Source organism: Nycticebus coucang, chromosome 7 (assembly GCF_027406575.1).
Source record: "Nycticebus coucang isolate mNycCou1 chromosome 7, mNycCou1.pri, whole genome shotgun sequence".
NCBI classification, from domain to species: Eukaryota; Metazoa; Chordata; class Mammalia; order Primates; family Lorisidae; genus Nycticebus; species Nycticebus coucang.
The window spans coordinates 31,492,528-31,517,457 of NC_069786.1; the positions used below are offsets into that span (position 1 = coordinate 31,492,528).

The following is a 24,930-nucleotide window of genomic DNA, read 5'->3' on the forward strand; positions in this document are numbered from 1 at the left end:
CTATTTCTGTCACCAGATTTTTAAAAATAACACCTCTTTATGAAAGTAAAAAAAATAAAAAATTCTAGGACCCTCTATTCTAAAAGATAATGGGATAGTGGACTGTTACAAGTTTCTCACTTTGGAAGGGGTAGGTAAGCAGTTAATACAGTGGCAAAATTGTCGAACTGTGCAGCTTTGGAAATTCCTAGCTTTTAAAATTAGTTGGAAAAATCTTACTTTTAAAAATTGGAACCAGTAGTTACCTTAATTTCACATTAGAGAAGACCCAAGTTGTTGGAATAGTCACAGAATTGATTAGATCCTTCAAATATTCATCTTCAGTCTAAATTATGTTCTTAGAGTTGAGCCAAAAACAAATTTGAAAAAGGGCTGTTAAATGAGTTTGAGGTTTTTACTTTAAACATTTAACATTTTTGAGTACTGTGCATTTTTTCTTTTCTTAATTTTTAAAGAAGAGAATAAATTTGACTTTAGGAAAGAATCTCAGCCTTTTTCCTGAATTTTTCATTCTAGGTTCCATTCAGTAAGAGTGTTTATTACCACTATTTGAATACATGATTTAAAAAAAAGCTAAAATTTTATTATTCTTTTTAATTACAGGTGTCAAGAGAATAATCATCAGAATTCATTGCCTATTAATTTTTAATTAGATCATTAATTTCTGTACTATAAATAGTCTCTTGAATACTCTTTGGAGTCTGAAATGTTAATTATGTATCTTAGTTAAAATTAGTGATTGCTGTGATAATACTATGTAGATAGGTATGTTAGTTACATAAATTCTTCCAAATAATGGTTGCTTTATATAAAATATAAATGGGATATCAATATGTATGCCTGATATTAATGCATTTTAATCTTTTATTTTATCACTTGATTTTTTTACCAAATTTTTACATTATTTTGAAATAGCTTTAGACAATAAATAGAATATAAAAAATCTTTTTCCAAATTAATTATTGCATTACATTTTTATAACTTTTGTGCATACGTGCAGTCTTAGAACAGGTTTTCAGTTTCTATATCATGAGGTTATAATCGCATAAAGAGTAATGAAGTTCTTTCTTTTTTTTTCTTTTTATTTGTAGTTATTAAAATTTTAGAGATAATTTAAGTGATTAAAAATTTGATGGGATGGAAGAACCTTTTTGGTAGGCAATATCCTGGTTCTCATGTTTAGAAAACTCACAAAATTATTGTGATAAATACTTTCTGATCATAATTTTGTTCAAATAATTTAAATTTTAAATAATATCAAAAAGTATTGTTTTGTACAAAGAGCCATAAAAGAGGCAACTGGAAATTTAGATCTAGTTTTGCTTTCATAATAACTGGCACTGTGATATACCTTGTCTTGATCTCACTTTGAAATCTCTTTATAAAGTGATATGAATGTCTCACCTAATGGGTACAATGTAAGGGTATATGGCACACCTTCTGAGTGAGGGACACAACTGCAACAGGGACCCAGGGACCTCACCTAGCAAATGCAAAAATTGTAACCGAATCATTTGTACCCTCATATTAATCTGAAATTTAAAAAAATAAGGTGAATGGATTAGATGATTTCTATGACACACATGATTTTAAGCATTAACATGCAAGTTGAGGGGGAAAATGTGATTAATAAAAATGTCCTCTGAAAGACTGAGATTTTCTGGTTTTTCTGTAGAAGTATCTGTTCACATGAGATTTATATTTATACTTCTGGGTGAATTGGGACTTCTCAGACTTATCTGAACATTTTCCAGTGGCCCATTATTACACTTACTGTTTTGTATGTTAGTAGTTTGGTCTGATTTATCCATTTCTAATTTATATATTCTACATTATTTACTGTATTTATATGTGTTCTTATTTATACTTGTATGTTATAAAATCTTTATAAAATGTTTTTAAATGAATGCAGCTATCTGTGATTTCATAACAGAAGACCCCCAAATTTAGCACCTTAAAACAATAGATAACCTGATGTAGCACTTTTTACTTTTTTTAAAAGAAAAGGTTTACTTACTCTGAAACATTTTTTACTAGTTGAGGTAATATTTTCTTTAATTTGTTAAATGTAATATAACATTTCCAATAAAATACTAAAATACCTTTCCTTAAATCTGGTATACAAGCAAGACTTACCAATAGTGTTTTAGGATTTTATTCAGTATATAATTATCTTTAATGGGAGATAATCCATATATCTTTAATCCATATCACATTGGAATCTACGTAAAAGTGATGTAATAATATTATACTGATTGGTTATTTTGTAGGTGGATAACAAGTGTGCAACAGAATTAATTATTTATATTGCTCTTGCTTTGATTGTTCATAAAATATTTTTGTGAACTTTTATTTATTTATTTATTATTTTAATTTTTTTATTAAATCATAACTGTATACAATGATATGATTATGGGGCATCATACGCTCACTTCATAAACCATTTGACACATTTTTATCACAGTGGTTAACATAGCCTTTCCGGCGTTATCTCAGTTACTGTGCCAAAACATTTTGTGGGAATACTTACAACTTAAAATTTAAATCAGCTTTGCCATGTAGTTAACCAAATTTTACTAAAGTTGAAACAGGTAGAAATAACACTTTAAAAATTTTCAAATTTGCATATGATAGGCTATAGTTTTATAACCTGTTTTTATACTGTAAAAAGTCACTAAGAGCCTTTTGCTATGTTTTTTGTTTGTTTATTAGACAGAATCTCACTTTGTCATCCTTGGTAGAGTGCTGTGACATCATAGCTCACAGCAGCCTCAAACTCCTGAGCTCAAGTGTTCCTCATGTCTCAGCCTTCCAAGTAGCTGGGACTACAGGCACCCACCACAGTGCCCAGCTCTTGCTCAGGCTGGTCTTGAACTCCTGAGTGCAAGCAATATGCCTATCTCTGCCTCCCAGAGTCTAGGATTACAGGCATGAGCCACCTTGTTCATATGTGAGGAAAAAAAAGGAATTTCTTCCTTTACCATATAAAAATACTTTCTTCTTGTTGGAATTTACATCATATTGTAACTTTTCAATTGAGAATTATTTTTTGTAATTATCAAAATATTTTAATAATCAAACATTCAATCAATTGGTAACCCATTTATTTATGTAAAATGTCACTATAGAAACATACATGTTTCTTTTTAAATATTTCTCCTTTAAATTGTACCCTTAAATTCATTTCCTGTATATTAGGATTTTTGATCAGGAATACATTGAATCATCCAAACAATCTTAAACATAAAAAGATTAAGTATAGACTTAGAAAGTAATTGTTTATATTACTTTGTGAAAGTGTCTCTTTTGCTGTTCCTTTTTTATTAGGTGAGTGTGGTCCAAGATTCAGTTAATATATCAGGATATACTAATACAAATACTTTGAAGGTGCCTGAATGTCGACTAGCAGAAGATTTAGGTAATCTCTGGGAAAACACAAGATTCACAGATTGCAGTTTTTTTGTGAGAGGACATGAATTTCAAGCTCATAAATCTGTGCTTGCAGGTACTTTCCACTTTAGGGTGATACGGTGTGTTCTCTAAGACAAGTTTATGTGTGAAATAATGATGCTTAATCTTATTACAGCACGATCCCCGGTTTTTAATGCAATGTTTGAACATGAAATGGAAGAAAGCAAAAAGGTAAACATGGCTTCAAGGCTAATATTTAATTTCTACAAATGTAAAATAGTGGAATTTATATTTTAAAAGCAGTGGAGCATGATCTCATGCTGTGATAATTGGGGAGACATTTTAGAACCAAGTAGAAAGATGAGGGGAAAAAATGTGTTCTGTAATAGAACAATAGATATAACTCAGTGTGGATGCTCAGTGAATATTCCAAGTAACAGCTATTTTTATACCCATCTGGAAGGTAAATAAACGTGTAGTTGTTATCCAGAAGTACAATTCTGGTACATAACTATTTGAGAGGCCTCTAGTTAAGTTGTATTATTATGTTCCCCCTTTCTAGACTTTATGGGTTGATTTTTGAATTAGTTTTTTGGCCACAAAAATAATGTCTACATTTTTGTCATCACTAAAATAAGGATATTTATTAGGTTTAAGACAAAGTACATAGATTACTCCAGCATTATTGTGCATTAACTGGAATCAAGATATTACCTATTTTGCGTAAGCCCAAGAGTTAGAGGTTGCTGTGAGCCGTGTGACTTCATGGCACTCTACTCGAGGGTGGTACAGTGAGACTGTGTCTCTACGAAAAAAAAAAAAAAAAGATATTACGTATTTGACTCCCACAGATGATTTTTTTTAACCTGTTATCTTGAAATATATTAGATATCAGAGGTTGATTCATTGCTGGTTGCATAACACATAAGTCTTAGGGCTCCAGATAGACAACTTCAGAGTTTATTTGTGTAGTTCAACTTTATTGTTTCTGCAAAATTAGAGGCTATAATAAAATAGCTGCTTTCTTCATTTGATGGTTGGTCTGGGAAGCTGCTGTGATCAGCCTTCTGATAACTTCCAAGTGGGGAGACATCAGTGATCTCAGATGTTATTGACAGCAATGGGTGAGAAAAGTTTTCTCTTAAGAGTTAGACATTTAGCTTCAGTTGATTCAGGAGAGAAACCAAAATGTATAAATAAAAGACACTAGTCCTCTTTGGTCCTGACTGCTTTGAGTAAGCAAGGAAGTGATGGTATATAATAATACATGCCATTTTTGCAAAAGGGAGAGTTCTGAAGTAGTTATTATCTGTTATTATCTCAAATACCTGGCCCTGTCTTTTGCTTAATACTGGGAATAGAGATGGTGGTTATAGGGTCGTAGGCATTATGTTAGGACCTAGGAATTCAACAAAGAAAAAGTTAATAGTCAATATCCTGTAGTATAAAGGCCAGATGCTGAACACAGATGCATTTTGTTTGGCCTATAGTTTTTTTGTTTCCTTTTAAACTCTTTTTATTGAGAAATTGAGGTTTATTCCCACATGGTGGTGGTTGGAATGGTCCAAGTGTCAGGGTCTGGGCTCTGCAGCTGGTCACTGACATCTCTCACATAATATATGCTTTTCCTCTTAGACTTGCCCATTTCTCTTTGCCTAATTACCATAGTGAAGATTTACTTACTTAAATTTTAAAGCAAATTTTAGAAATATCTGTATATGTATATTTGAGTTATAAAGTACTTTAGATTTGAGGCTTTTAAATTACTGTCAGATTCACTTTTGTTCATTGGTGTGTGTTGTGTATGTTCTCTACGTTTAACTTTTTTGTTGTTTTCACTATCAGAATCGAGTGGAAATAAATGACTTAGACCCTGAGGTTTTTAAAGAAATGATGAGATTCATTTACACAGGGAAAGCACCAAACCTTGATAAAATGGCTGACAACTTGTTGGCAGCTGCAGACAAAGTAAGTAATTAGGTCTTTAAAGAGCTGAAAAATATCCTCAAGATTGATGTATATGGAAGGTGACCAGCAAACGAAATCTCCAAATGACTTGAAAGATTGAATTAATTTCTACTATTTGTAGATGGTTCTTAAGAGTTTTATGAAGTAGCATATAGTGGGATAATATGGAAATGATTTTTTTAAAAAAATCAACAAGATGTAACAATATCTTGAGCCAAAAGAAACAGTTCCCCCCGTCATTGGAGATTAAAGTGAAAACTCCAGTTTTAAGTGTATATTCTTTTTTATAAGAACACATAGTAACATGTATAATTTATTGCAATTTTCAGATATTTTTAGTTTTAATGTATAGTGCATGACCTTTTTAAAAAGTGAGAAAATAATGGGTATTTTACGTAATGTAATTTTCTATATTCATAGAATTCATTTTTTAATATGCCAGCATAGAAAGAAAAAACACAATGTTAACAATTTTATAATAATCTTTTGTAATGGTGATTTTTTTTAGTTAGTAAAACTAAAAAGATCAGAAAAATCTCAAAACTAATAGTTCTCAGTCCAAAGCTTACACATATATGTATGTACGTAAATGTGTATGTAAATAGATTAACACTTGGAAAATGTTAGCACTGGGGGAAACTGGGTCATGTATATATGGAATCTATTGTTTCTTAAAATTGTACTTAAATCTATAACTATCTCAATAAAAATTTAAATCAAAAAATACCATTTATAGTAGCATCAAAAATATTAAATAGGCATAAATGTGACAGATTCTCACTATTGAAAATTACAAAATAATCCTAAAAGAAATTCAGGAAAACCTAAATAAGTAACAAGATAAATATTGTTCATGAATTGAAATTCTCAATGTTGTTAAAATTTTGATTTACTTAAAATTGATAGTAGAATCAAAATGTCCCTATCAGAATTCTAAAAGGCTTTTTTTATTTAAAGAAGTTGACAAGCCGATTTAAAATGTATATGTAAGTGCAAGAATCTAGAATGATTAAACAACTTTGAAAAAGTAGAGGATTAACACTGCATGGTCAGGACTTACTCTAAGACTACAATAATTAAGACAGTGTTGTATTGGTGTCAAGACAGACAAATAGTGAAGAAGAGTACAAAAATAGACTCTTGCATATATAGGTATTTAATTTTTTTTTTTTTTTTTTTGGTAGAGACAGTCTCACTTTATTGCCTTTGGTTGAGTGCCGTAATGTCACAGCTCACAGCAACCTCCAGCTCTTGGGCTTAGGCGATTCTCTTGTCTCAGACTCCTAAGTAGCTGGGACTACAGGCACTTGCCACAACACCCAGCTATTTTTTTGTTGCAGTTTGCCTGGGGCCGGGCTTGAACTCACCACCCTCAGTTTATGGGGCCGGTGCCCTACTCACTGAGCCACAAGTGCTGCCCAATAGATATTTGATTTTTGACAAAAGTACAAAGGCAATTCATTGGAGAAAGAGCAGTCTTTAACAGAATGTGCAGGAATAACAGAATACCCATATGTACAAAAAATGGACTTTGGTACATAGCTCACACCATATATAAAAATTAATGCAAAATAGATCATAAACCTAAAAATCTAAAACTTCTAAAAGAAAACATAGTAGGAAATCTCTAATGTTGAGTTAGGCAAAGATTTCTTAGCTTTGACACCAAAAACACTTGAACCATAAAAGAAAAAAATGATAACATGAACTTCAAAAGACATAGGATTAGTCACAGACTGGGAGCAAATATTTACATAGTGTAAATCTAAGAAACAACTTTTATCAAAAATATGAAGGCTCAATTATAAGAAAAAAATTTTATTTTTAAAAATGGACAGAATGGGCAGATACTTTCTGAAATAATGCCAATGAAATACATTAAAAGGTACTCAATGTCATAGTCATTAGGGAAATGTATATTAAAACCATCATAAGATACTTCTGTACACCAAGTTAATGGCTAAAACCATGAAGAGCATATTAACTGTTAACAAGGTTGTGGAAAAATTTGGACTCTTATACAGTGCTGATAGAAAATGTAAAATGATACAACCACTTTTGAAAACTATTTGGCAGTTTCTTGAAAAATTAAACATAGATTTAGAAGCTGTGAGCCAGTAAGTCCACTATTAGGTTTCTACCCAAGTGAAAAGAAAGCTAATGCCCATAAAAAGACTTGTATGTGAATGTTCCTAGCAGCTTTATTTGTAATAGTTAAGAACTGGAAACAACCCAAATGTTCAACAACAGGTGAATGGATAAACAGATTGTGGTATATCTATACATAATGGAATAAAAAGGCTTGAACTATTGATATGTAAGCAATAACATGCATGTATCTCAAAATGAACATACTTAATTTGTTTATGTGCTGGATTATACTTATAGATTACGTATATTAAACCAGCCTTGAGACCCTGGGATAAAACCGACTTGGTCATGGTGTATAATTTGTTTGATATGTTGCTGGATTCTGTTTGTTAGGATCTTGTTGAATATTTTTACATCTATATTATTAGTGATAATTGGTCTATAATTTTCTTTGCTTGTTGGGTCTTTTCCTAGTTTGGGCATCAGGGTAATGTTTACTTCATAGAACGTGTTGGGTAGTCTTCCTTCTTTTTCTACATTTGATTCTCTCAATTGATGCAGAAAAAGCTTTTGATAATATCCAGCATCTCTCATGATCAGAACACTTAAGCAAATTGGTGTAGAAGGGACATTTCTTAAACTGATAGAGGCCATCTACAGCACACCCACAGCCAATATTGTATTGAATGGAGTTAAACTGAAATCATTTCCACTCAGATCAGGAACTAGACAAGGCTGCCCATTGTCTTCACTGCTCTTTAACATTGTAATGAAAGTTTTAGCCGTTGCAATTAGGGAACAAAAGGCAATCAAGGGTATCCATATAGGGTCAGAAGAGATCAAACTTTCACTCTTCGCAGATGATATGATTGTATATCTGGAAAACATCAGGGATTAGACTACAAAACTCTCAGAAGTGATCAAGGAATATAGCAGCGTATTAGGCTACAAAATTAACATTCATAAATCGGTAGCCTTTATATATACCAACAATAGTCAAGCTGAGAAAACAGTTAAGGACTCTATTCCCTTTACAGTACTGACAAAGAAGATGAAATATTTGGGAGTTTATCTAACAAAAGACGTGAAAGATCTCTATAAAGAGAACTATGAAACTCTAAGAAAAGAAATAGCTGAAAACATAAACAAATGGAAAAAACATACCATGCTCATGGCTGGGAAGAATCAACATTGTTAAAATGTCCATACTACTCAAAGCAATATACAGTTTTAATGCAATCCTATTAAGGCTCCACTGTCATACTTTAAAGATCTTGAAAAAATAAGACTTCGTTTTATATGGAATCAGAAAAAACTTCAGATAGCCAAGACATTACTCACAAATAAAAACAAAGCAGGAGAAATCACGCTACCAGATCACAGACTATACTATAAATCGATAGTTATCAAAACAGCATGGTACTGGCACAAAAACAGAGAAGTAGATGTCTGGAACAGAATAGAGAACCAAGAGATGAACCCAGCTACTTACCATTATTTGATCTTTGACAAGCCAATTAAAAACATCCAGTGGGGAAAAGAATCCCTATTTAACAAATGGTGCTGTGTGAACTGGCTGGCATCCTGTAGAAGACTGAAACTGGACCCACACCTTTCACCATTAACTAAGATAGACTCTCACTGGATTAAAGATTTAAACTTAAGACATGAAACTATAAAAATACTAGAAGAGAGCAGGGAAAACCCTTGAAGAAATTGGTCTGGGTGAGTATTTTATGAGGAGGACCCTCCGGGCAATTGAAGGAGCTTCAAAAATACACTACTGGGACCTGATCAAACTAAAAAGCTTCTGCACAGCCAAGAATGAGAATATATTTCAGATTGTATATGAAACCCCCACATTGTACCCCTTGATTGCACTAATGTACACAACTATGATTTAACAATAAAAATAAATTAATTAAAAAAAAAATAAAGAACACAGTAAGTAAAGCAAGCAGACAGCCCTCAGAATGGAGAAGATATTTGCAGGTTATGTCTCCGACAAAGGTTTAATAACCACAATCCACAGAGAACTCAAACGTATAAGCAAGAAAAGAACAAGTGATCCCATCGCAGGCTGGGCAAGAGACTTGAAGAGAAACTTCTCTGAAGAAGACAGGCGTGCTGCCTACAGACATATGAAAAAATGCTTGTCATCTTTAACCATCAGCGAAATGCAAATCAAAACTACCTTCAGATACTATCTAACTTCTGTAAGATTAGCCCATATCACAAAATCCCAGAGATGTTGGTGTGGATGTGGAGAAAAGGGCACACTTCTACACTGCTGGTGGGAATGCAAATTAATACATTCCTTTTGGAAAGATGTTTGGAGAACACTTAGAGATCTAAAAATACATCTGCCCTTCAATCCTATAATTCCTCTACTAGATATATACCCAGGAGAGCAAAAATCACGTTATAACAAAGATATTTGCACCAGAATGTTTTTTGCAGCCCAATTCATAATTGCTAAGTCATGGAAAAAGCCCAAGTTCCCATCGATCCACAAATGGACTAATAAATTGTGGTATATGTACACCATGGAATATTATGCAACCTTAAAAAAAGATGGAGACTTTACCTCTCTCATGTTTACATGCATTGAGCTGGAACATATTCTTCTTAGTAAAGTATCTCAAGAATGGAAGAAAAAGTATCCATAGTACTCAGCCCTACTATGAAACTAATGTATGGCTTTCATATGAAAGCTATAACCCAGTTATAACCTAAGAAGGGAGGGGGACGGGGGCGAAGGGAGGGTGATTGGTGAGATTACACCTGCGGTGCATCTTACAAGGGTATATGTGAAACTTAGTCAATGTAGAATATAATTGTCTTAATACAATAACTTAGAAAATGCCAGAAAGGCTATGTTTAACCAGTGTGATGAAAATGTGTCAAACTGTTGGAAGGAGAGCAAGATGGCAGCCGAGTGACAGCTTCCTTGCATCTGGGCACCATGAGTACGGAGACATAGGACTCCAGGCATCTCTGGCTGGTGGGATCTGCCTATCATCACCCCTGTGAGGATACAGAGAGTCAGCAAGAGACTTCTGGACCCCAAGAGGAGGACAAAAACAGTGGAAAACCGGCAAGTAGTCACGTGTGTTCAATCGGTCTAAACCCGCCCGCAACTGCACGAGAACTTAAAGAGCAAGAGGAAGTGAAAGGAAAATTAGGGCAAGCAAACAGATAAAAGAAATCACTCATGAGGAAGAATCAGCAGAAAACTCCAGGCAAATAAAGAACCAGTCCAGAACAACCCTGCCAAGAGACCATGAGGTAGCTACTGCAGAGGATTCCACCTGTAAGGAAATGTTAGGAATGACAGAAAGGGAATGTAGAATACACATGTTGCAAACAATGAAAGAAATGATGGAAACAATGAAGGAAACTGCTAATAAAGTGGAAAATAACCAAAAGGAAATCCAAAAACAGAATCAAATAAGAGATGAACGATATGAAGAATATAAAAAGGATATAGCAGAGCTGAAGGAACTGAAACAGTCAATTAGGGAACTTAAAGATGCAATGGAAAGTATCAGCAACAGGTTAGATCATGCAGAAGAAAGAATTTCAGAGGTAGAAGACAACGCTCTTGAGATAACTCACATAGTAAAAGAGGCAGAAAAGAAGAGAGAGAAAGCAGAACGTTCACTGTCAGAATTATGGGACTTTATGAAGTGTTCCAACATATGAGTTACAGGAAACCCAGAAGGGGAAGAAGAATGCCCCAGAGGAATGGAAGCCATACTAGAGAATATTATAAAAGAAAATTTCCCAAATATCACCAAAGATTCTGACACACTGCTTTCAGAGGGCTATCGGACCCCAGGTCGCCTCAACTCTAACCGAGCTTCTCCAAGACACATTGTGATGAACCTGTCCAAAGTCAAGACAAAAGAAAAGATTCTGCAAGCTGCCAGGAGTAAGCACCAGTTGACCTACAGGGGCAAATCCATCAGAGTGACCGCAGACTTCTGTAATGAAACTTTCCAAGCAAGAAGACAATGGTCATCTACCTTTAATCTACTTAAACAGAACAATTTCCAGCCCAGAATTCTGTACCCTGCTAAGCTAAGCTTCAAAATTGATGGTGAAATCAAATCATTTATGGATATACAAACATTGAGAAAATTTGCCGCAACAAGACCAGCTCTACAGGAAATACTTCAAGCTGTTCTGCATACTGACCACCACAGTACATCAGCAGCAAAGTAAGAACTCAGAAATTAAAGGACAGAACCTAACCTCCACACTGATGCAAAAGATAAAACTAAGCAATGGACTCTCACAAAATAAGATGAATAGAATACTACCATACTTATCAATTATCTCAATAAATGTTAATGACTTGAATTCCCCACTGAAGAGACATAAATTGGCTGACTGGATTAAAAAACACAAGCCATCCATTTGCAGTCTGCAAGAAACACACCTGGCTTCAAAAGACAAAGCTCCGAGTCAAGGGATGGAAGACAATTTTTCAGGCAAATGGCATTCAGAAGAAAAGAGGAGTTGCAATCTTATTTTCAGATTCATGTGGATTTAAAGCAACTAAAGTCAAAAAAGACAAAGATGGTCACTTTATATTGGTCAAGGGAAAAATACAACAAGAAGACATTTCAATTCTAAATACCTATGCACCCAATTTAAATGCTCCCAGATTCTTGAAACAGACCTTACTCAGTCTGAGCAATATGATACCTGATAATACCATAATAATAGGGGACTTTAGCACTCCTCTTACAGAGCTGGACAGATCCTCTAAACAGAAATTAAAGATACAAGAGATTTAAATAAGACCCTAGAACAACTGTACTTGATAGACGTATACAGAACACTCCATCCCAAAGATAAAGAATATACATTCTTCTGATCACCCCATGGAACATTCTCCAAAATTGATCATATCCTGGGACACAAAACAAATATCAACAGAATCAAAAGAATTGAAATTTTACCTTGTATCTTCTCAGACCATAAGGCACTAAAGTGGAACTCAACTCTAACAAAAACGCTCGACCCCACACAAAGGCATGCAAATTAAACAATCTTCTGTTGAATAACAGAGGGGTGCAGGAAGAAATAAAACAGGAAATCATTAACTTCCTTGAGCATAACAACAATGAAGACACAAGCTACCAAAACCTGTGGGATACTGCAAAAGCAGTTTTGAGAGGAAAATTCATTGCTTTAGATGCCTACATTCGAAAAACAGAAAGAGAGCACATCAACAATCTCACAAGAGATCTTATGGAATTGGAAAAAGAAGAACAATCTAAGCCTAAACTCAGTAGAAGAAAAGAAATCTCCAAAATCAAATCAGAGATCAATGAAATTGAAAACAAAAGAATCATTCAGAAAATTAATGAAACAAGGAGTTGGTTTTTTGAAAAAATAAATAAAATAGATAAACCATTGGCCAGACTAACGAGAATTAGAAAAGTAAAATCTCTAGTAACCTCAATCAGAAAGGGGAAATAACAACTGATCCCACAGAGATACAAGAAATCATCTCTGAATACTACCAGAAACTCTATGCCCAGAAATGTGACAAGGTGAAGGAAATGGATCAATATTTGGAATCGCACCCTCTCCCTAGACTTACCCAGGAAGAAATAGAGCTCCTGAACAGACCAATTTCAAGCACTGAAATCAAAGAAATAATAAAAAATCTTCCAACCAAAAAATGCCCTGGTCCAGATGGCTTCACACCAGAATTCTATCAAACCTTTAAGGAAGAGCTTATTCCTGTCTCACAGAAATTATTCCAAAAAATTGAGGAAGAAGGAATCTACCCCAACACGTTCTATGAAGCAAACATCACCCTGATACCAAACCAGGAAAAGACCCAACCAAAAAGGAGAATTTCAGACCAATCTCACTCATGAATATAGATGCAAAAATTCTCAACAAATACCTAGCCAATAGATTACAGCTTATCATCAAAAAAGTCATTCATCATGATCAAGTAGGCTTCATCCCAGGGATGCAAGGCTTGTTTAACATACGCAAGTCCATAAACGTTATCCACCATATTAACAGAGGCAAAAATAAAGATCACATGATCCTCTCAATAGATGCAGAAAAAGCATTTGATAAAATCCACCATCCTTTTCTAATTAGAACACTGAAGAGTATAGGCATAGGTGGCATATTTCTAAAACTGATTGAAGCTACCTATGACAAACCCACAGCTAATATTTTACTGAATGGAGTAAAACTGAAAGCTTTTCCTCTTAGAACTAGAACCAGACAAGGTTGTCCTCTGTCACCTTTACTATTCAAGATAGTGCTGGAAGTTCTAGCCAATACAATTAGGCAAGACAAGGAAATAAAGGGAATCCAAATGGCAGCAGAGGAGGTCAAACTCTCCCTTTTTTCTGACAAAATGATCTTATACTTAGAGAACCCCAAAGACTCAACCACAAGACTCCTAGAAGTTATCAAAAAATACAGTAATGTTTTAGGATATAAAATCAATGTCCACAAGTCAGTAGCCTTTGTATACACCAATAACAGTCAAGATGAGAAGCTAATTGAGGACACAACTCCCTTCACCATAGTCTCAAAGAAAATGAAATACCTAGGAATATACCTAACGAAGGAGGTGAAGGACCTCTCTAAAGAAAATTATGAAATCCTCAGAAAGGAAATAGCAGAGAATATTAGCAAGTGGAAGAACATACCATGCTCATGGATGGGAAGAATCAACATTGTTAAAATGTCTATACTTTCCAAAGCAATCTACCTATTCAATGCCATTCCTATCAAATACCAACATCGTACTTTCAAGATTTGGAGAAAATGATTCTGCGTTTTGTATGGAACCGGAAAAAACCCCGTATAGCTAAGGCAGTTCTTAGTAATAAAAATAAAACTGGGGGCATCAGCATACCAGATTTTAGTCTGTACTACAAAGCCATAGTGGTAAAGACAGCATGGTACTGTCACAAAAACAGAGACATAGACACTTGGAATCGAATTGAAAACCAAGAAATGAAACTAACATCTTACAACCACCTGATCTTCGATAAACCAAACAAGAACATACCTTGGGGGAAAGACTCCCTATTCAATAAATGGTGTTGGGAGAACTGGACAACATGTAAAAGACTGAAACTGGACCCACACCTTTCCCCACTCACAAAAATTGATTGAAAATGGATAAAGGACTTAAATTTAAGGCATGAAACAATAAAACTCCTCAAAGCATAGGAAAAACACTGGAAGATATTGGCCTGGGGAAAGACTTCATGAAGAAGAAAGACTGCCATGGCAATTGCAACAACAACAAAAATAAACAAATGGGTCTTCATTAAACTGAAAAGCTTCTGTACAGCTAAGGAGACAATAACCAAAGCAAAGAGACAACCTACACAATGGGAAAGGATATTTGCATATTTTCAATCAGACAAAGCTTGATAACTAGGATCTATAGAGAACTCAAATTAATCCACATGAAAAAAGCCAACAATCCCATATATCAATGGGCAAGAGACATGAATAGAACCTTCTCTAAAGATGACAGACGAATGGCTAACAAACACATGAAAAAATGTTCATCATCTCTATATATTAGAGAAATGCGAATCAAAATCCTGAGATATCATCTAACCCCAGTGAGAATGGCCCACATCACAAAATCTCAAAACTGCAGATGCTGGCGTGGATGTGGAGAGAAGGGAACACTTTTGCACTGCTTGTGGGACTGCAAACTAGTACAACCTTTCTGGAAGGAAGTCTGGAGAAACCTCAAAGCACTCAAGCTAGACCTCCCATATGATCCTGCAATCCCATTACTGGGAATCTACCCAGAAGGAAAAAAATCCTTTTATCATAAGGACACTTGTACTAGACTGTTTATTGCAGCTCAATTTACAATCGCCAAAATATGGAAACAGCCTAAATGCCCACCAACCCAGGAATGGATTAACAAGCTGTGGTATATGTATAACATGGAATACTATTCAGCTATTAAAAAAAATGGGGACTTTACATCCTTCGTATTAACCTGGATGGAAGTGGAAGACATTATTCTTAGTAAAGCATCACAAGAATGGAGAAGCATGAATCCTATGTACTCAATTTTGATATGAGGACAATTAATGACAAGGTTATGGGGAGGAGGAAAATCAGAAAGAGGGACGGAGGGAGAGGGATGGGGCCTTGGTGTGTGTCACACTTTATGGGGGCAAGACATGATTGCAAGAGGGACTTTGCCTAACGATTGCAATCAGTGTAACCTGTCTTATTGTACCCTTAATGAATCCCCAACAATAAAAGAAAAAAAAAAAAGAAAATGTGTCAAACTGTTAATAAAACCATTGTATGGTGCCCCATGATCGCATTAATGTACACGCTATGATTTAATATTAATTTAAAAATGAACATTCTTAATGAAAAAGCAAGACAAAAATGAGCATATATTGTGTGATTCCCTTATAGAAAATTCCAGAAAATGCCAAGTAATCTATAGTGATAAAAAGCATATCAGAATTATTGCCTGGGGTGGGTGAGAGCGAGAAATTACAAAGGAATAGGAATAAACTTTTGGGTAATGATTGCATTTTATGGTGCTATAAACTTCTCAAAGTGTGAACTTCAAATGTACTTTATTGTATGTCAGTTATATCTCAGTAAAGCTGCTAAAGGGTTGTATAACATATATACAAATATCTGCATGAATTTTTGGTGGTTATGAATACAATTTGTTTAGCTTTATAATGAATTCATATTTAAGACTGAGGTGGCAACATGCCGTGTACAGGGTAATATGCTCTAGTATTTGAAAAAGTAAAGAAGAGAAATATACTCAATGAGAATATTAATAAGGTAGATTTTTAGCATAAACCCTGTTTTAAAAATACATGTATTTTGAGGTTATGCAAATTGAAATTTCCTAAAGAAAAGTAGTCTTTCTGTTAAATGCATTCATATATATTTTCCTTATATTAAGTTAAACCAATGACTTAAAGAATTTTAAAATAACCTTAGTTAAAAAACAATCTGCTTTAACTTTTGTTTTCTAAATTACAAATATGTATTTGGAAGCTTCGAGTAAATGTTTAATGGTTATGTTTTCTTTTTGGGTAGTATGCACTGGAACGGCTGAAAGTCATGTGTGAAGAAGCTTTGTGTAGTAACCTCTCAGTAGAAAATGTTGCTGATACCCTTGTCCTTGCAGATTTGCACAGTGCGGAACAATTGAAAGCACAAACCATAGATTTTATTAATAGGTAAGCTATGCTTACAATTTTAGTGGGTGTGACACCTTCAACATTTTTTCATTGTACTTTTTGTTAAGCATGTTTAAATCTTCAATGCAGGTGCAGTGTACTTCGACAACTTGGGTGTAAAGATGGGAAAAACTGGAACAGCAGGTAAGATGACTTCAGTTTCTGACTTAAAGTTGATCTGTTTAAATGAAATTGTTTGCATAGCTTTTCTTTCATTTACAATAAGTATGAATCTAGATGTTAGTTTATGAAGCAAAAGAAAAAAAAGACTACTTAGTGGATTCCTGAAGCTGTGCTCTCTTGTAGATCAGCTTCTTGGATGGTACATGGTCTCATTTCTTAAGCACACGTGCCACATGGTTTATAGCTGAGTCCAAGTATTATATAATAAGGACTGGTAGAGATCCTGCCCCTGCTCCTTCAGAAAGCATTTCTAAAAATGTGGGGAAGTCAGTTGCAGTGGCACATGCTTTTAATCCCAGCTACTTGGAAAGCAAAAAGGAGAGGATCCTTTGAGCCCAGAAGTTTGAGAACAGTCTGGGCCAACATAGTGAGACCCTATTTCAAAAAACAAAGAAAAAAAAAGACAATGTGGAAAATATTCATTTAATCCTATAAGGAATGTACCCATGTACCTACTAGATTACCTTAGAAAGTCTTTACATTTGAATGCTAAGTCATGGCTTCTTCTGTTAGCCCAAGTACCTTGCATCATATACTGTATTAGGCTAGCTGCCTAATATTCCAAAAGTGATAGCAATTTGATCTTTTCTCTTCTCTGGTAAACTTATAACAGTTGAGTAGTTCCTGTATCTTTTTAAGCCTTTAACTTCCGAATTTAAACTATTAGAATATATTATTCTCTCCTTTTTCCCTTTTCATTTTTAGTGACTTTCCTATTTTTTATAATTAAAATCAAAAAGGGAAGAGTTAAAAGGTTAAATATTTTGCATCCACTTTTGATTACTTTTGTTTATAAACCCTTAAATTCCATTTTCCCAAATATCAAAAGTTGGTAAAAGTGAAAAAAATAGCGTTAAAGACAATAAAGTTAATTTGTTGACTCAGTTATTTTCCATTGCTTTCACTTGTTTTGATACATGTGCAGTTGGTTAACTGAATTCCTGTTTGTGAATTCTGTTTTCTGAAAGTAAAAAGTAGTGAGTATTTTTAAATTATTGGCTGTGCATGTGCATGTTAAATTAGTCAGTACTTGTTAATATGGTATCATCATGGTATGTGATCCTAAAAAAAATTATTTTGACTTTAAAATATGTTGTATTAGCAGCAGAGGACAATGTTGTGATCCTTTGTACTTAGCCACTGTCAAGCTTTAGGAAAAACTTTACATTGTAAAACGTTTTTACTGTCAAAAAATTAGCTTATTTTATACTACCTAGAGAAGGGGTGTTGTATGTACAGACATTCAGTAGATAATGAATTAATAAATGAAAAGTTTAGGTATGTTAAGTATCTATGGAAGTATCTGTGAGATTCTAAACCAGAATCACTTAAGTTTTAAACATAAGGACACACTGGTAATTTGATGTTTGTTAAAATAAAAAAAAAAAAGTTTTATTAAGATCAGCTACTGTTTAGTTCAACAAATATTTACCTAGCATCTATTGTATCTCAAGGACAATGCTAGGGTGATGCATATAAAAATTTTGAGGGGGGGAATCTTGTTCTCAAGGAATTTATCTATTGGAGACACATGAGTATATATCACCCCATTGTAATATAATAAGTAATATGTTAGACGATATGTACAGGCACTGATTAAGATTAAACCTAGAAATTTGGAGATGGCTTCCTAGAGATGACTGAGCTGGGTCTTAAAAAATGAATAGGAGTTAGTGAAACTAAGAATGAAGTAGGCAGCATTGCAAACACAAAGTATAGCATAATCCAAAGTATAGAAGAATAAAATAGTAGTTGATTATTCATCTGACAGATACTTATGTTTTATTATCCAGTAAGTTCCCAAGACACTTTATTCCATATAGCCAATACAATGGTGAGCAACACAGTTGTTTTCCTTGCCTTCATGGAGTTAATGGTTTAGCGGTAGATTAAACAAGTAATTGCAATAAAGTATGAGAAAGAATGTGTAGCATACCCATAGGAGCATATAACAAAGGGACCTAATCTAATCTAAAGGTCAGAAATCATTTTCAAGAAATTGTGGTAAAATTTAAGACCAGAAGTATTGGTAGGAGTTGCCCTGATGAAAAAGTAGGAAGAGAGGAAGAAAAGTATAGCTCAGAAAAAGGATATGCAAAATTTTGTTGATGAGAGCAGTAAAGGAGTGGGAGATGAGGGGGAGGAGGTAGAGATAATGTACATGAGAGGTACATGAGAGGTAGAGATAAGTACATGGAGAAAGCAGGAAAGGTCAGATCTTGGAAGACTGTGTAAAATAACATTAGGAATTTTAGACATCATTCAAAGAGTAATGTGTGTCCATTAAAGGGTTTTCACCTGGGGCAGGGCCCGATCAGGTATGAATTTTTAACTATGTCTCTATATGCAGGATTGGAGAATGGATTCTGGGGAAGTTGGGGTGGTGGTAGTAGTTGAGGAACAAGGTTAGATACAGGTAGACCAGTTGGAAAGTTATTGGAGTAGATCTGGCAAAAGATGAAGGTAAAGTTAAAATTGATTGGTGACTTTGTGACTAGAGAGAAATGAAAGTTCATAAATATTTTGAAGGGAGAATCTATAATACATGGATATTATTTGGATAGTGGGTGGTATGAGGAAGAGAAGAGAGGAGGCAAGGAAGGATAACCAGAGCATGGAAGTGGGAAATAGAAAGCTAAACAAGGGAAGTATGGAACCAACTGTAAGCAGCCATGTTTCTCTTTCTAAAGTACCTGGATATAGGCAATGTGAAACTATAGAAAGAGTTCTGATATGGTCATATTTATTTTCCTAAGGTAGCATTATGGAAGTTGGATTTTAGAGGAGCAGTATAGGAACCTAACAGAGAAATTAGGAAACTTTTAATAATCTAAATGAGAGATGATATGTGCCTTATCCAGGGATTCAAGACAACTTTGAAACCTTTCAATCCTTAAGCTAGGGTTTTAATGATTGGGAAGGACAGAGTAAAGCATGTTTTACTGGTTTTTAAACCTGAATCACTGGGTGATTTTAGAAGCTTCATCTGATTGGAAATGTGTGAGGAAGAATTTGGGGCTTGAGGTGAGAGAGAATAAGTTCTCATCTGACAATACTGAATATATGGGTCTTGGGGCACATCTAAGTAAAAAGAGCAGGTGGTTGGAAATGAACCTGTTAGGAGGCCTAGGATTTAACAAATCAATATGGTAGTTAACATTATGAAGAATAGATAGATAGAATGAATAATGCATATTAAGGGAGAAGAGTAGAAAACAAAAATTTGAACTCTAGAGAAAACTTGCCTTACTAGAGGTAGGTAAAAGAAGAGAAAGGGGCTCTGGAAAGAGCTGGGCCAGAAATGGTTATAATGGGAGTGGAAATATGGAGACCACTTTCACATATTTCAGAAGAGTAGAACTTCCAGAAAAATTTAATAGTTGCAACAGAAAATACCAGTGAGATAAAGATGATATTTTAATAAAGTCAAATGTTTTGAATACACAGAGAGGTAGATAGTGTTCAAACATTTTGAAATAGACAATATAAAAATTAACAATGCAAAAGTTAACAATTGTTTACTAAACAATTCTTTAGTAAACATCTCTTAATTTTATTTTTAAGCCAAGCAACCGACATAATGGAAACATCAGGATGGAAGTCCATGATTCAGTCTCACCCTCACTTAGTAGCAGAAGCCTTCCGAGCGCTAGCATCTTCACAGTGTCCACAGTTCGGCATTCCACGCAAACGACTAAAACAGTCCTGAATCTTCCATGAATAGTAGAAAAGTGGAATTAACTTGTACTCCTCCAGGTCCAGAAGGATTCTAATATACAAACCATAAACAAGAGTTGTTTCTGTTATTTTGTCCACAGAACAGAAGCTGAAAAATCATATTGCTTACATTTCAGGTGGATAATTTATGGTTTATTCTTCAGCTTTAAATTAGACTGATTAATTCACTTCAAGGCCTTAAATTATCTTTGATGACTTCTCTTGTTCATATAATACTTTAATTTTTTTATTGTGCCTTGTCATTTTGACCAAGGCTATGCAGGATTGCACTAGCTCCATAATGCAGTAATATTGATAACTGAAGATAAGTTTCAAAAGGATCTTCCATTATTTTGAGAAAGAAAAATGAATTTTATGGGGTTTGTCCTATGCTATCTCAAAGTTTAAAACTAGGATCTCCTTAAAAGCACTTGTTGGAGATGACTGGTAATATTTAGTCTAAGTATCTATAAACATAGGAGAACCTGCTTACCTACAAGGTAAGTTATGGCAATACACTGCTTCAGTTCTAATTTATTTTTCATTTCAGGGGGCAAATATGCAATGAATTGGCCCAAGTTTTTAGTAAAATTTGTGATGTTTGTGTGTATGTTAACTGTCTAACAAACTGTGGGTTTACTCAAGTTTACAATGATTGAGAACTGATTGAGATTTTGACTTCATGAAGAAAGCATGTATTATATGGAAGTAATTTTTTTTAATTTATATTGACTTACATTTATATGAAGAATTCTGTTAAAAGTAGGATGACCAAATGTAAATTTAATGAGTGGGCCAATTAAGAAAGATATATATGCACTTTTTATGTGTAACTTTTGTATGTTGAATGGTACATATATTTTTTTGCTTTTGAGGGAATTAATAAGGTATAATTGTGTCTTAACTTTTGAAAGAATTTTTTAAGATAGATGGAGGCAACTGGGATGTTTGTGATAATCGATAAGAGAGATATCCTTGATTATAGTGGAGTACAGATACTCATTACTGAATATAAACCTGTTTTATCACACTTTGGAAAAGGCATCTGAACAGTAAATGAATTCTGTATAGTTTACTATCCTTCAAACAATGAACTGATACCATTCACCTGTGGGAGATATATACTAAAGGAGAGAACTCCTAGACTATGTCAGTCCACACTATGAACCCGCCCCCCCCCCAAGTTTTTCTCCTTTGTGTTTTAGTTATTGTAGTAACATTGTGGATGATGTTGAATTCTGCATAATGTGAACAGGATAAACTATTTATAAACTGCTTTTCATGGGCCAGTTCTTTATTATAAATGAATTTTAGCTTTAAATACATAAACATATTCAGTGTTTGATAGTTGTTTCTCATGGAAGTCTGTTCTGGTGCATTATCCCAGAGAAGCAGGAGTGATCATTATCAGGGCACCACATCTGACTTACTATGATAGGGACAACATGTTTCTTAGGCAACATTTATATTTGACCACAAGGGAAGAAGTGGGTCACTGGAGAAAAATCCATATACTGTAAACTTGAACACATAACTTTATTCTCCAGACTAAAACTTATATAATTTGTTTATTTAATTTTGGAATTCAGGACAAAAGGAAAAAAAATGAAGCTTGAGGTTTTCAAATAGATTTTATTTTTGCTATCTTTTTTTAGGTGTTAACCGAAGCAACCCTAATATATCAAAACTGATTCATATTTGCATTGAACAAACACTGTTAGATAAACATCCGCAGCAAACTGGAAGTTGAAACAATGATATTTTCAGATATCTTGATTTCTTTGAGTCACTGTTATGGTAACTTAAATTTGAAAAAGGAGGAATCCCTTAGGATAGAAGAAAGATTCTTACCAGATTATGGACTTCATCTGATGTAAGAGTGTTATATGAAGTAGAAATTTGACTTCTTTAGCTCCACCATAAGATTGAGCCTGTTGAGTTTACAATGTACAATTTAAAAAAATACATATACATGTATATACACTTTTAACTTAAGATTTTGCCTTGTAAGGGTCTTACAAGAAAACAAAAATTCCCTCAGGCTATAGAATTATGTTTGTCAGATGTCAAAAAGGTATTATTGTATCCATGTATATCAAATGCACACCATACCGGCACATTGTGAATTAATTCACTGCTTGAATCTACATTTCTAACATAGTGACTGCAGTAATACCATATAATGAGCATTTCAGCTTGTTCTTATTTACTGTAGTGTTTATTGCAGATCTTAAAGATTTTATTATAATTTTTTTTTTTTTAGTTTGGTAGCACATTTTGACCAAAAATGTCCAACACTGTGCTATAAGAATTCCATGTTTGTAGAAATGTCCACTTCTCAGATAATATGCCTACCATTATACTAACAAAATCATATGGTAGTTGATTTATTTTTTTATTTATTATGTAAATTTTTGGTATTGCGGGTTCTTAAAGCAATGATAAAAAAACTTAATTTGTTCTGACATTAACGCTCTAATAGTCCCTCTTCCTGCCATTTTTAAAACTACATACATTGTTTTCAAAATGGACACAGATTCTGTCCAGCCTTTTAAACTGTCACCTTGTCCCTGTTTCCCCTTTGTCACCTAAACAGTACTTTTCCATAGAAAGTAGTGAATGGTTTTAAACATTAAATATTCTAAAAATAATCATTGGATAACTTTTCTTTAGAGTAAGATTTAGAAACACTATATTTGTGCCTTTTTCATTTTTAAATTTTAATGTTGAGCACAAATATGAAGGTGCCATGATATGGCTTGCCAATGTTACCTCCTTGAATAGTCATGTGTCATTGTCTAGAAACGGCAATTGGAGAACCTTGCATGAATTACATGGTCAGCGTGTGTGTATGTGTGTGTGTGTGTGTATTTGTATACCAGTATTCACTTGGGCTTTGTGTTATGTTCAAAAGAGTGAATTTCTGAAAATAGGAACCAGTTAAATGTTGAAAATTTAGATTAGTTGAAATACTTCATTTTAATGTGCTTATTATGGGGGATAATTAATTGATGGATGAAATAATTCTCAAAACTATGATTAGTTTACTGCACGATGAAATGTGAAAACAGTGCCCTTTTGGACATCAGATTAGTTTACTGCACGATGAAATGTGAAAACAGTGCCTTTTTTGGACATCAGTTGTAATAAAATTAAAATATTAACAAAAATCTCATAAAAAGTTGTCATAAACACTATCGATTGTTTTTAAAACTAGTAGATCTAACTAAAAGCTTAAATAGCCAAAAGTATAATTGTTATGTTACTCATTTAAATTTTATGTATAAATTTAAAATCTAAGCAGACATTCTTTGTAAACTTGTGGATCATAGATATTATCCAGTGTTACTAAAATGGAATGGGGACTTTGATAAGTTAAGGTTTATGAAATTTCAACTCAACAAGCTTCAGTCATAGCCAACTATATTTAAAGAAGTGAATTATTCTGACTTGGACATGCATGTTCTTTGATGGAAAAAATATTCAACGCATTCTTGCAAAAGAAGGTGGGTGGGTGAGTGGTTTGTTTTAGTGTGCTCATATTATAAATATAGCACTTTCAGCGCACATAAGAGTATTTTACAAACCTTTTTTATAGCAATTACAAGCTCTGCTTTATTTAAGTGTTCATGGAATAATGTATATTTTAGGTCCAGTTGAAAAATATCGAGTGCCTACCATATGCAAGACTTCCTCTTCACTGGGAATGAAATCACACGGTGTCTTCTGTTTGCAGTATGTGAACTTTGTGTTTGAAAAGGCATTCTTGTATTTAAATCTTTTTCTGTTGTTAATCATTGTATATTGCAACCTAAGAAATTTTGAATTAAGTTTTTAAAGAATGAGGAAATAAAGTCCCATTTTTGAAAATAAAATTCTGCAAAAATTATTTAAAAATTAAATCTGCGGGAAATTGATTTTCAAGATTCAAATGTATAAAAACTTATACTGAGCTTTTCAGCCTCATTTTTAAGCAGCTGATGTTAATGATGAGATACATACTACTTGGATCTTGTTGCTGAAAATATTTTTTGCATTTGAACACATTGAGTTAAAATAAAGTTGTTACTTATTCAAAATTTATTGGCTTATTTTGTGTTATTTGAAAAATACAAACTTTTTTTTAGATTATCTCTGATGCTTTGCAAAATAGTCATGTATTTGATCTGATAGATTTGTATGGTAGTTATCTTTTCTACTTAAAGAATCTAGTACATTTTGTAAACTACTAAATAAAGGCATATATATATATATATGTATATTCAGGTTAATTTTAGGGTACAAAGAATTAGGTTACAATGTTTGCATTTGT

The 24,930-nt window shown here is 33.6% G+C and overlaps 1 protein-coding gene across 7 annotated transcripts in view; it reads left to right on the forward strand.

Annotated features, from left to right (window-relative positions):
- The window catches only part of SPOPL (speckle type BTB/POZ protein like), a 75,220-nt gene extending 50,521 nt beyond the window's left edge, over nt 1-24,699 (forward strand). For all 7 annotated transcript variants that reach the window (XM_053597566.1, XM_053597572.1, XM_053597570.1 and 4 more), the window contains 6 exons: nt 3,328-3,505; nt 3,587-3,642; nt 5,257-5,379; nt 16,576-16,718; nt 16,809-16,862; nt 20,466-24,699. In XM_053597566.1, the coding sequence (XP_053453541.1) occupies nt 3,328-3,505; nt 3,587-3,642; nt 5,257-5,379; nt 16,576-16,718; nt 16,809-16,862; nt 20,466-20,610 (699 nt within the window). In that variant the 3' untranslated portion in view covers nt 20,611-24,699. The remainder of the gene's footprint in view (nt 1-3,327; nt 3,506-3,586; nt 3,643-5,256; nt 5,380-16,575; nt 16,719-16,808; nt 16,863-20,465) is intronic.
- The last annotated feature ends 231 nt before the right edge of the window (nt 24,700-24,930 follow it).